The sequence below is a fragment of the Xyrauchen texanus genome, chromosome 3 (genome assembly GCF_025860055.1).
Source record: "Xyrauchen texanus isolate HMW12.3.18 chromosome 3, RBS_HiC_50CHRs, whole genome shotgun sequence".
Classification (NCBI taxonomy): Eukaryota; Metazoa; Chordata; class Actinopteri; order Cypriniformes; family Catostomidae; genus Xyrauchen; species Xyrauchen texanus.
Window position 1 is genome coordinate 36,282,470 of NC_068278.1, and position 12,973 is coordinate 36,295,442.

General features: G+C 37.7%; 1 protein-coding gene across 1 annotated transcript; it reads left to right on the plus strand.

Annotated features, from left to right (window-relative positions):
* The first annotated feature begins 628 nt into the window (after positions 1-628).
* Positions 629-11,999, plus strand: LOC127630375 (myosin heavy chain, fast skeletal muscle-like). Its single transcript, XM_052107833.1, has 39 exons — positions 629-835; positions 937-1,080; positions 1,313-1,469; positions 1,611-1,638; positions 1,748-1,859; positions 1,960-2,052; positions 2,179-2,242; positions 2,331-2,429; positions 3,455-3,558; positions 3,642-3,780; positions 3,892-4,010; positions 4,116-4,265; positions 4,362-4,532; positions 4,621-4,921; positions 5,022-5,086; positions 5,170-5,257; positions 5,365-5,482; positions 5,570-5,693; positions 5,794-5,930; positions 6,279-6,534; positions 6,643-6,885; positions 6,976-7,152; positions 7,247-7,392; positions 7,498-7,588; positions 7,663-8,052; positions 8,125-8,251; positions 8,533-8,651; positions 8,733-8,929; positions 9,016-9,199; positions 9,294-9,459; positions 9,874-9,998; positions 10,094-10,402; positions 10,512-10,715; positions 10,820-10,945; positions 11,038-11,208; positions 11,361-11,465; positions 11,539-11,634; positions 11,710-11,841; positions 11,972-11,999. The coding sequence occupies exons 1-39, from the start codon at positions 629-631 to the stop codon at positions 11,990-11,992; spliced, it is 5,805 nt and encodes a 1,934-aa protein (XP_051963793.1). The 3' UTR covers positions 11,993-11,999.
* Positions 12,000-12,973: the final 974 nt, after the last annotated feature.

The window sequence follows — 12,973 nt, forward strand, 5'->3', positions numbered from 1 at the left end:
TAGCAGCAATAGTAGTACAAGTAGCCTAAAATGTCTAAAATAATATTTTTTTTTTACATAATGCTTTATATCTGGACCATATAGTGTAGGCATAATGACAATATGGATAGTGTAATTTCAGTATAAAACAGGGAACAGGAAAGTACCATGGTAAGCTGTTTGAGTACATAGTACTTGGACTACAAACTGTTCATACAGTATAAGAAACGGAAACATTTTACAATAAGTTTTCATTTGTTAACATAAGTTAACAACAATGAAACAATGAACTATACTTTTACCACATTTATTAATCTTGGTTAGTGATAACTGCAACTTGGTTAATTGCAACATACACTAATACATTTGTAAAATCATAAGTTTTATTTGTTAACATTAGTTAATGCACTATTCTACTAACAAAGATCAATTGTATTTTTATTTACTAGCATTAACAAAGATTAATAAATGTTGCAAAAATATCTTGTTTATTGTATGTTCATGATACCAAATGCATTAACTAATGTTAACGAATGGAATCTTATTGTAAAGTGTTACCCAGAAGATGCAGTGACTATGTTTAAGAAGGAATATAATAACTTAATTTGGGAATAAAAATGATTTCTTATGACTGCAGTAAGCCGCCATCATGAGTACTGATGCGGAGATGGCCGTTTATGGCAAGGCTGCCATTTACCTCCGTAAACCTGAGAAGGAGAGAATTGAGGCTCAAAACAAGCCCTTTGATGCTAAGTCTGCTTGCTATGTGGTTGATGTTAAAGATCTGTATGTCAAAGGAACAATCAAGAGCAGAGTTGGTGGCAAAGTCACCGTTACTTTGCTTGACACTAAGGAGGTGAATTTTCCTTATTCCATGTAAACTCATCTAGTTTCATTGCATTAGTGACAAGCATATATTATATGGCAAATCTAAAATCTGCTGGATGACATTTATAGGAGAGAGTTGCTAAGGAGGATGATGTCCACCCAATGAATCCTCCCAAGTATGACAAGATTGAGGACATGGCCATGATGACCCATCTCAATGAACCCTCTGTGCTATATAACCTCAAAGAGCGTTATGCAGCATGGATGATCTATGTAAGTTATGAAATAATGTTAATCAGCATCTAACTCAGTGGTGTAGAAACAATTATAACTGGGTTATAAGGTTTGTTCCTCCACACTCTTTTTTTGAAGATAATTAAAAGCCTTGATGTAGTGAGTCTTTGCACTTATAGTGTCGTTGCACTTTCAAATAGTTTCTTCAGCAAACATACAAATTAAATTGGTCCATGATGCTGTAATCTGACCACTTATCTGCTCCTTTCAGACCTACTCTGGACTGTTCTGTGCTACTGTGAACCCCTACAAGTGGCTCCCAGTGTATGATCCAGAAGTGGTGGCTGCCTACAGAGGCAAAAAGCGTATGGAGGCCCCACCCCACATCTTCTCTGTCTCTGACAATGCCTATCAGTCTATGCTTACTGGTAAGGCTTTTAAAGAATTCAATTCTAGTATATAATTTTAATATGATAAAAATTACATTTTTGGATTTCTGCTGTTCGCTCTTTATAAAGAAATATTAATGCTGAAACTGATGCTTGATACTAAAACTTTACAATCAACAGATAGAGAGAACCAGTCTGTCCTGATTACGTATGTATCTACTGTTATGAGACGTAAAGTACAGTTATATTTCCTTCTCATGGAACTTGTACATGTTTAATCATCTTATTTAATCGTCTTATCATCTCTCATAAACCAGTGGAGAATCTGGTGCTGGAAAGACTGTGAACACGAAACGTGTCATTCAGTACTTTGCCACAGTTGCAGTGGTGGGTGACAAGAAGAAAGATCAAGTTCCTGGCAAAATGCAGGTTTGAAATGAGATATAAAAATATATTTATATCAATGTTTATACACTTTTACAAATTATCTTTACAAGAGACATTTAAAATTTAACCCCTTAAACTACAGGGATCTCTTGAAGACCAGATTATTGCTGCCAACCCTCTGCTTGAGGCTTATGGTAATGCCAAGACTGTGAGAAATGACAACTCATCTCGATTTGTAAGTTCACCAGTTTTTATTTAAGTGCATACACACAGTATTTATAAACAGTTATCTAAGAAGTGTATTCTGGTTTTAAAAAGTTTGCTGCTTTTAGCAACTTAAATGTACTTTTGTTTTAAACAGGGTAAATTCATCAGAATTCACTTTGGCTCAACTGGAAAACTGGCACGTGCTGATATTGAGACATGTAGGTGGACGTGCTTTTAATTTATCAATCTGTATATATCTCTGTCTATCACTCTTCAGAACATGACTTTCTTACATTCTCTCAACAGATCTACTGGAGAAGTCTAGAGTGACATTCCAGCTTCCAGATGAGAGAGGCTACCACATCTTCTACCAGATGATGACCAACCATAAGCCTGAACTGATTGGTAGGTGGACACATTAAATTCAAAGCTCTTTTTTTAACCTCCTGAGACCCGAGTGTGACTGCCGTGTGCATTTTAAGAGGACTTTTTTGATTTGTAACTAGTAGCAACTAATAAACATGCAAAATAATAATAATAATAATAATAATAATGAAAAAAATACAGAGCAAAAAGTTTTCCTAGAAATTTGACATATGTGGACAGCGGGACTAAATTGTGAAATTTTAAATAATATCAAGCAATTGAAAGTCAGATTTTAATTATCAATCAGTTTATGATGTTTCCAGGTGTGTTGGTTATTCATATTTTTGAGACGTTACAAACAGTACTTCAGAAATTAGAATAATGAATTCTAAAGAACATTTGATAAGAAGTTTGGATTGAAGGCACTTAGCTGCATAGAGAGCTAAAGTATGCTCCCTTACTCCCTATTTAGTGAATGACTTAACCTCCAGTGTGCCTTCTGTATGCATTGGTCTCATAACTGTTCAAAAGCACCTTATTTTCATTCTAACTTCATATAATTTTTTAACAATTGCATGAACCCACTGATTCTCAGTTTGATAATTCACAGTAAATATAGGATTTATAATAAAAATTTGCTAAAGTACACATTAGGGTACGTTGTGTTTAGCAGCAAGGAGTTTCACGATAAATCACTCAAATTTTTAAAATAACATATTGGATGATACTAGAGTCTCTTAGTTTTTGACTCAAGCAGGTTTCAACATAAAAACCTAATTAGGTTTCTTACCAAATGTAGTTTTGTTGATGTTTCTCCCAAAGACAAACTCTGTGATCAACGCCATGTTGTTGTTTTGTCACATGACGAAAGTTTTACCCTTTGCTGACAGCACACAGTCTCCTAAATTGAGATCAGTCAGTTGAAATAAATTTTTTAATATGCCTTGCATGTAGCAAAGCCAAAATACAATGTCTACGCATGTGTATGTGGAGTCACATGAGGTTAAATGCTAAATAATATTGTAAAAAAATACTTAATCATAAATTCTCTGCATATTTTACAGAAATGACACTCATTACCACCAACCCCTATGACTTCCCTATGTGCAGTCAGGGTCAGATCACAGTGGCAAGCATTGATGATAAAGAGGAGCTGGTTGCAACTGATGTGAGTCATTGCTAATCTGATTAATGACATTTGCTATATAAATATGTCAGATCCTAGTTCTCATCCTCTACTGTAATATCTAGACTGCTATTGACATTCTGGGCTTTAGTAATGAGGAGAAGATGGGCATCTACAAGTTCACTGGAGCTGTGCTGCATCATGGTAACATGAAGTTCAAGCAGAAGCAGCGTGAGGAGCAAGCTGAGCCTGATGGCACAGAGGGTGAGACAAAAAAGTTTAAATATGTGTTATCCTTGATTGAGAGAAAACATTTGTTTGAATTTTCAAGGCAAGAAATAGGATGAATTTATTTTGTAATCTTTTAAATTACAGAGGCTGACAAAGTTGCCTACCTCATGGGCTTGAACTCTGCTGATATGCTGAAGGCTTTGTGTTACCCCAGAGTGAAGGTCGGAAATGAGTTTGTTACCAAAGGTCAGACCGTGCCACAGGTATGTAGGCCTAAGAAATACACCTGACAATTATGAGTGAATCTGAGTAATTATTGCAAAGGCAAAGAAAGTTTGTATAAAAATTACTCTGTATTATATCCACAGGTGTACAACTCGGTTAGTGCTTTGGCCAAATCTGTCTATGAGAGGATGTTCTTGTGGATGGTCATTCGTATCAACCAAATGTTGGACACAAAACAAGCCAGACAGTTCTTCATTGGTGTGCTGGATATTGCTGGCTTTGAGATCTTCGATGTAAGAATGATTCTGTTTTCTGATTAATCTTTTAATGCAAATTAACTGATTCATTATCAGTATTCTGGAAATGTTTCTTTCTCTCTCTCTCTCCAGTACAACAGCATGGAGCAGCTATGCATCAATTTCACCAATGAGAAACTGCAACAGTTCTTCAACCACCACATGTTTGTGCTGGAACAAGAGGAGTACAAGAAGGAGGGCATTATTTGGGAGTTCATTGACTTCGGCATGGACTTGGCTGCTTGCATTGAGCTCATTGAGAAGGTTTTACTGGCTTACTTCTAAGTTTGTATAATTTACTTTTCTCAAAATTTTAAATGTTTAGTAAAACTCTTCATCCATTTTCAAATAGCCCATGGGTATATTCTCCATCCTTGAAGAGGAGTGCATGTTCCCCAAGGCTACAGACACTTCCTTCAAGAACAAGCTTTATGATCAACACCTTGGCAAAAACCAAGCCTTCCAGAAACCAAAGCCTGGCAAAGGCAAGGCTGAGGCCCACTTCTCCCTGGTTCACTATGCTGGAACTGTGGATTACAACATTGTTGGCTGGTTGGACAAGAACAAGGATCCACTGAATGAGTCTGTTGTGCAACTGTACCAGAAATCTTCTGTCAAACTTCTGGCTACTCTCTACCCACCTGTTGTTGAGGGTAAGTGTGTATGTTTTACAAGAGAATATTTTAAATACAGAATGATTGAATTAGCTTATTTGAATTGGCAATTTGGCTCATTGTTTCAATGTTTCTAAAGATACTGGCAAGAAGGGAGGCAAGAAGAAGGGTGGCTCCATGCAGACTGTGTCCTCCCAGTTCAGGGTATAAATATTGGATGTTGAAGTGTATATGAAAACAATATCGCTTAATTAAAAAAAGTGAGAACCATTTTTTATTCTCAACAGGAGAACTTGGGCAAGCTTATGACCAACTTGAGGAGCACTCATCCTCACTTTGTGCGTTGTCTAATTCCCAATGAGTCCAAGACTCCAGGTAAAGTAATGAAGGACTTACAGATATTCTGATATCAACACAATATATGATAATGATCACATGAACTGTGCATGTACCAACCTTAGGATGCAAATTGTTCTGTACAGGTCTCATGGAGAACTTCCTGGTTATCCACCAGCTGAGGTGTAACGGTGTACTAGAGGGTATCAGAATTTGCAGAAAGGGCTTCCCCAGCAGAATCCTCTATGGTGACTTCAAACAGAGGTAAATAGGACAGCATGAAAATACTACTTTCTGTTTGAGGAAGGTCGCAATTTAAAGATATGAAGCATTTAAAAAAATGTTCCACAGATACAAGGTGCTGAATGCCAGTGTTATCCCTGAGGGACAGTTTATGGACAACAAGAAGGCCTCTGAGAAACTCCTGGGATCCATCGATGTTAATCATGAAGAGTATAGATTTGGGCACACAAAGGTTCATATTCGGCATTACAACAAGTCATAGATTCAGTAACCATGCTGTAGGTTTTCAGCTATGATTTAAACATACTCTGCATTATTGTGCATGAATTCAGGTGTTCTTCAAAGCTGGTCTTCTAGGTACTCTTGAGGAGATGCGTGATGAGAAACTGGCAGCTCTGGTCACAATGACTCAGGCTCTCTGCCGTGGTTATCTGATGAGGAGGGAGTTTGTAAAGATGACAGAAAGGAGGTCAGTAGTGTCATGAAACAGGACAATGACCTCTGGTCCTTACACAGTGGCCTGGTTTACTCCAATGATTCATATGCCATGAGCTAGCAGTGCTATTGGAATAATATTAGAAAACACATGGTATAAATATTTGTATATCTATATTTATATCTGTTTATAAACAATAATTTTATTTCATCATATTGTCATCTTGGAAACAAAATATTCAAGAAATATAAATATCAGATTAATTCATCTGAGTAAAATAAAAACACTGAATAGTATATTCAGGAGTACTGCATTGACAAGTAAACATATTTAACATTTACAAAAAATCATTATATTTAATAATTGTATTTGTTTTAACAGGGATGCAATATACACTATCCAATACAACATCCGCTCATTCATGAATGTCAAACACTGGCCATGGATGAAGGTTTACTACAAGATTAAGCCTCTGCTGAAGAGTGCTGAAACTGAGAAGGAGCTGTCAAACATGAAAGAGGATTTTACAAAATGCAAAGAAGATCTTGCCAAGGCTGAAGCCAAAAAGAAAGAGCTTGAGGAGAAGATGGTTTCCCTGCTGCAAGAGAAGAATGATCTGCAGCTTCAAGTAGCCTCTGTGAGTATGCATTGATCATGCATACAGATCAATTCACTAAAATGTTGTTTCATTAAAAAATTATACATATTATTTACAATGATATGTAAAATCCTTTTTACCTGTCAGGAAGGTGAGAATCTCTCAGATGCTGAAGAGAGGTGTGAGGGTCTGATCAAGAGCAAAATCCAGCTTGAAGCTAAACTCAAAGAGACAACTGAAAGACTGGAGGATGAGGAAGAAATCAATGCTGAACTCACAGCCAAGAAGAGGAAACTGGAGGATGAGTGCTCTGAGCTGAAGAAGGACATTGATGACCTGGACCTCACCTTGGCTAAAGTGGAAAAGGAGAAACATGCCACTGAAAATAAGGTTTGAGATTGAGTTGGTTTAACATTAGATTTATTCCTGTTTTAGTTTTTTATAGAAAGTTAATTGAGCTAATTTGGAAAAATCACACAGGTCAAGAACCTGACTGAGGAAATGGCAGGACAGGATGAGAGCCTTGCCAAGCTTACAAAGGAGAAGAAAGCCCTCCAAGAGGCACATCAGCAGACTTTAGATGATCTCCAGACAGAAGAGGACAAAGTCAACACCCTGACCAAAGCTAAGACAAAGCTTGAGCAACAAGTTGATGATGTGAGTTATTATAAAAACATGCTTCTTATTTAATAAATTCCATATGTACATTTCCTTTTTTCATTAAATCATTTGCCATGTTGTTGACCCATAGCTTGAAGGTTCCCTTGAACAAGAGAAGAAGCTCCGCATGGACCTTGAGAGAGCCAAGAGAAAACTTCAAGGGGACCTGAAACTGGCCCAAGAATCCATCATGGACCTGGAGAATGACAAGCAGCAATCAGATGAGAAACTGAAAAAGTGGGAATCTAAAAAAATAAATCAAAAAACCATGACTCAAGAAATGTGACAACATTATAACTTATCTTGACATATTGCAAACATGTTTTTGCTTAATTTCAACAGGAAAGACTTTGAAACAAGCCAGCTGCTCAGCAAGATTGAAGATGAACAATCTCTGGGAGCTCAACTCCAGAAGAAGATCAAGGAGCTTCAGGTATATAATTGTACTGTTTTACAACATTGTTAAAAATGGTAAAATCTATAAAGTTTCACTAATTGCCACTGTAGGCTCGCATTGAGGAACTGGAGGAAGAGATTGAGGCTGAGCGTGCTGCTCGTGCAAAGGTGGAGAAGCAGAGATCTGATCTTTCCAGGGAACTTGAGGAGATCAGTGAGAGGCTTGAGGAGGCTGGTGGAGCAACTGCTGCTCAGATTGAGATGAATAAGAAGCGTGAGGCTGAATTCCAGAAGCTGCGCCGTGATCTTGAAGAGGCCACCCTCCAGCATGAAGCCACTGCTGCTGCCCTCCGCAAGAAGCAGGCCGACAGTGTGGCTGAGCTGGGAGAGCAAATCGACAACCTCCAGCGTGTCAAGCAAAAGCTTGAGAAGGAGAAAAGTGAATACAAAATGGAGATTGATGATCTCTCTAGCAACATGGAGGCTGTTGCCAAAGCAAAGGTTGAAACTTAATTAAGGAATATATAAAGTGTTTTAGGGTTGCCAAAGATCTAATGACTTACTTGATTGCAGGCCAATCTAGAGAAGATGTGCCGCACCCTTGAGGACCAACTCAGTGAAATTAAGTCCAAGAATGATGAGAACCTTCGCCAGTTAAATGATCTCAGTGCTCAAAGAGCAAGACTTCAAACTGAAAATGGTAAAAAAAGAAGAAAAAAAAAACATTATCTCATTAAAATCAAACAATAATATTTAGCATTTAATTTCCTCCACTATGAAAATATAATTATTGTTGTAAAATGTTGATCATCCATCGGTAGCATAAGATAAGCAATTATTAAAATGTATCAATGTCCACTGATGATAATTTGAGATAATAAATGACACATTATTTTCTCATGGCATCAGTAAATAGTTTTATTTGAACTGAACTGAACTGACATATATACAAAGTCACACATTGCATCTAAATCTTAAAAGGTGAGTTTGGCCGTCAGCTGGAGGAGAAGGAGGCTCTAATTTCTCAGCTCACTAGAGGCAAACAAGCTTTCACTCAACAAATTGAGGAGCTTAAGAGGCAGATTGAAGAGGAAGTTAAGGTAATATAATGTAATCATAGGGAACACATATTTGCCACTTACTGAACAACAAAGCTAACATCATCTAACTTGGTCTCCTAGGCCAAGAATGCTCTGGCCCATGCTGTGCAGTCAGCCCGTCATGACTGTGACCTGCTCCGTGAGCAGTTTGAGGAAGAGCAGGAGGAAAAGGCTGAGCTGCAGCGGGGAATGTCTAAGGCCAACAGTGAGGTTGCTCAGTGGAGAACCAAATACGAAACTGATGCCATCCAGTGCACAGAGGAGCTTGAAGAAGCCAAGTATGAATATCATAAGTGCTGAAAAACTCTTGTTAACATATGAAAATTCATGCATAATAAGATTAATGTTGACAAATTCTTAACAGAAAGAAGCTGGCTCAGCGTCTGCAAGAGGCAGAGGAACAAATTGAAGCAGTGAACTCCAAATGTGCCTCTCTGGAGAAGACCAAACAGAGACTCCAGGGTGAAATGGAGGACCTCATGATTGATGTGGAGAGAGCCAATGGCTTGGCTGCCAACCTTGACAAGAAGCAGAGGAACTTTGACAAGGTAACAATTTCACTCATTTTGTGATATGGTAATCCATCTCACCCGTTAAATTAAGTAATAATACGTAATAAACCCTGAAATGTCTCTACCCAAGGTCCTGGCAGAATGGAAGCAGAAGTATGAGGAAGGTCAGGCAGAGCTGGAAGGTGCCCAGAAAGAGGCTCGCTCACTCAGCACTGAGCTGTTCAAGATGAAGAACTCCTATGAGGAGAGTCTGGATCAGCTGGAGACACTCAAGAGAGAAAACAAAATTTTGCAGCGTAATAATTAAATTGTTGATTGAATAATCACTACAATATGTTAAAGTTTTAATAAAATAATACACCATGACAGGAAATGTGTTAAAGCTTTTACCCTGGTTCATATTGTTCGGAAAGACGGGAAGCAGAGTAATATAATATAGTTCATTAGCATTACTGTAGCAAAAACCTTTAGAGTGCTTTAATGTTTTGTAGCAACTTCATGCAGAGATATATACAGTATACATGTATATTTAATTAATTTGCTGTGTGGTTAGAGTTGTGTTTAAATCAGCCATTTAATAAATGTTTTGAACATGGTGCATCCAAAAAGTATTCAGTGCCGGAAGAATTCATTTTATAAAATGTCTGTAATAATTCACAATATATGTACGGTTCATTGAAGGTAAAAAATATCTTCTTTCCATTTTATAGAGGAGATTTTTGATCTGACAGAGCAGTTAGGTGAGACTGGTAAAAGCATTCATGAGCTGGAAAAGGCCAAGAAGGCAGTGGAGACTGAGAAGTCTGAGATTCAGACCGCCCTGGAGGAGGCTGAAGTGAGTTCCTCAAAATGAATATGTCTTACTTACATTTTAGTTAGAGCCATTATTTAATAGTTTTCATAAACAATCTGTTCATGCATTTTTCATAGGGCACCCTTGAGCATGAAGAGTCCAAGATTCTTCGTGTCCAGCTTGAATTGAACCAGGTCAAAAGTGAGATCGACAGGAAGCTTGCAGAGAAGGATGAGGAGATTGAGCAGATCAAGAGGAACAGCCAAAGAGTCACTGAGTCCATGCAGAGCACTCTTGACTCTGAGGTCAGAAGCAGGAATGATGCCCTGAGAATCAAGAAGAAGATGGAGGGAGATCTTAATGAGATGGAGATTCAGCTGAGCCATTCCAATCGCCAGGCTGCTGAATCCCAGAAACAGCTAAGAAATGTTCAGGGACAACTCAAGGTATTGTCTTTCAGTTGTGTATGTATATGTATGAATATAACAGAGTATGAAGAAAAAAAATGAAAAGCAAAAACTCATCAAGGAACCCTTAAATATATGTTGTGTACAGGATGCCCAACTGCACCTTGACGATGCCCTGAGAGGACAGGAAGACATGAAGGAGCAGGTGGCCATGGTGGAGCGCAGAAACACTCTGATGCAGGCTGAGATTGAGGAGCTGAGAGCTGCTCTGGAGCAGACAGAGAGAGGCCGCAAAGTGGCTGAACAAGAGCTGGTGGACGCCAGTGAGCGTGTTGGACTCCTGCACTCTCAGGTAAGTTATTAGGTATTTTATTTATTTTTTACTTTTTACATTGAAATTAAGGCAATTCAAAGCATAGTTAAAAAAGACAATAAAATATCTTATCAACTTTGTAGAACACAAGTCTTCTGAATACCAAGAAGAAGCTTGAATCTGACCTTGTTCAGATTCAGAGTGAAGTTGATGACACTGTACAGGAAGCCAGAAATGCAGAGGACAAGGCCAAGAAGGCCATCACTGATGTGAGTAATTGAAAACTCAAGGTTTCTCAAGAATCTGCACACTGAAATATTTAGACCTAATGAAAATTTGTGGAATTTGTGAATTCCAAAAGGCTGCAATGATGGCAGAAGAGCTCAAAAAGGAGCAGGACACCAGTGCTCACCTTGAGAGGATGAAGAAAAATGTGGAAGTCACAGTGAAGGACCTGCAGCACCGTCTGGATGAGGCTGAGAATCTGGCCATGAAGGGAGGAAAGAAACAACTTCAGAAACTGGAGTCCAGAGTAAGCTTGTCTTTTTTCAATGTTCATCATCTTGATGTGGGTAGAGTGAAACGTATGTTATGTCCTAACATTGTACTGTATATTATATTTTGGATTGTCAAAACAGATTTTCTTTAAGTTGAATGAGATGTAAAATATCTGTTTTTTTTTAGGTCCGTGAGCTTGAGACTGAAGTTGAGGGAGAACAGAAGCGTGGAGCTGATGCTGTTAAAGGTGTTCGCAAATATGAGAGGAGAGTGAAGGAGCTCACCTACCAGGTACAGAAAAAAAAATCTCAGGTGTAATTAATATCATTATCTTTCGAGTCTGATGTATGTGTATTTCCTGCAGACTGAGGAGGATAAGAAGAACATCAACAGACTGCAGGATCTGGTTGACAAGCTTCAGCTGAAGGTCAAGGCTTACAAGAGGCAGGCTGAAGAAGCTGTGAGTACCTCATTTAAGAATTATGATCATTTGAGATGTTTTGCTGTTGTGAGAGCTATGTACCTGACGTTGCAGGATGAACAAGCCAACACTCACCTGTCCAAATTGAGGAAGTCGCAGCATGAGCTGGAGGAGGCTGAGGAGCGTGCCGACATTGCTGAATCTCAGGTCAACAAGCTCAGAGCCAAGAGCCGTGATTCTGGAAAGGTAATTTTTATTTAATTTTTTTTCAAGTGCATGCATTTTCAAATTTCAACCACAAATGTATAGTTACATTTAAATGGCTCATTCATTTTCTTTAATACTAATACATTTTCTCACTATCTTTTTTTTCAAGGGCAAAGAGGCAGCTGAGTGAAAACCATGTATACCTCTGAAATTGTGAAATTAATACTGAATAAAGCTAGAAATGCAACAGCTTTTCTTAAATGTTCTTTATTGATTTTTCTTGATTTAGAGTGAAAGTTGTTTTTGAGCTAAATACTCAAGAGAACTTTGAGGTTCTCTTTATATTGGGCTGTACATTTTCCATACTAGCAACATTAGCCTTTATCCAAAGTGAAACATTTAAATGATATGATACTGTATATCACAAAACTACCACAAAAATGTTGTAAATATTAAAGCTAAATCACATGAACACAAATTTTATATCTTTTGAATTAAATGTGAATTTAACCATGTCTCTCTGATGAAACGCCACCCTTTTAGGCACTGGGTAATGCTAAGCTAATTATTAGCTTAAAAGAATAGGTAAAGCGTTAAATAATAAAAGTTTATATTAGTGATTACAACATAGAAATACTGAAAAGGAGAACATTGTTCACTTGCTTTTAGCATGTGTGACAGCCAGTCATATTTCTGCTTGCCATCCTCTGCAGGTAAAGATGATAACGATGTAATGATTGATGGCATTAACTTAATATTTTTTTTGCCATTATGGATACTACGGTCTCAATTAGTAAAACATCATATTATTCTGATATGATATAGAAATCAACTGCCAAGTTTGGTGGTATGAACTAATGCAAGGTTTTCTCATTGCTGACGTGTGAGCAGACTTCAGTTTATGACACACGATCAAAAGTCATTGGGAGGAAATTATTAGAACATGGATTCAAGTAAATTCAAGAATTTTTTTTATTTATATAGCACTTTTCACAACACACATTTTTTACATTTACATTTATTTATTTAGCAGATGCTTTTATCCAAACCAAATTACAAAATGAGGAATGATACCATATAAGCGATTCATCTTTAAGAGATAGTTCGCCCAAGAATGAAAATGATCAGAGTCGCGTGGCGCCATGTGAGGTTCAGACGCGTGAATGGCAAG

Coding starts and splice junctions, on each gene's coding strand:
- LOC127630375 (XM_052107833.1), top strand. CDS start 629: ATGAGTACTGATGCGGAGATGGCCGTTTATGGCAAGGCTGCCATTTAC. Junction 836..936: donor CTTTGCTTGACACTAAGGAG/GTGAATTTTCCT, acceptor TGACATTTATAG/GAGAGAGTTGCTAAGGAGGA. Junction 10,403..10,511: donor ATGTTCAGGGACAACTCAAG/GTATTGTCTTTC, acceptor TGTTGTGTACAG/GATGCCCAACTGCACCTTGA.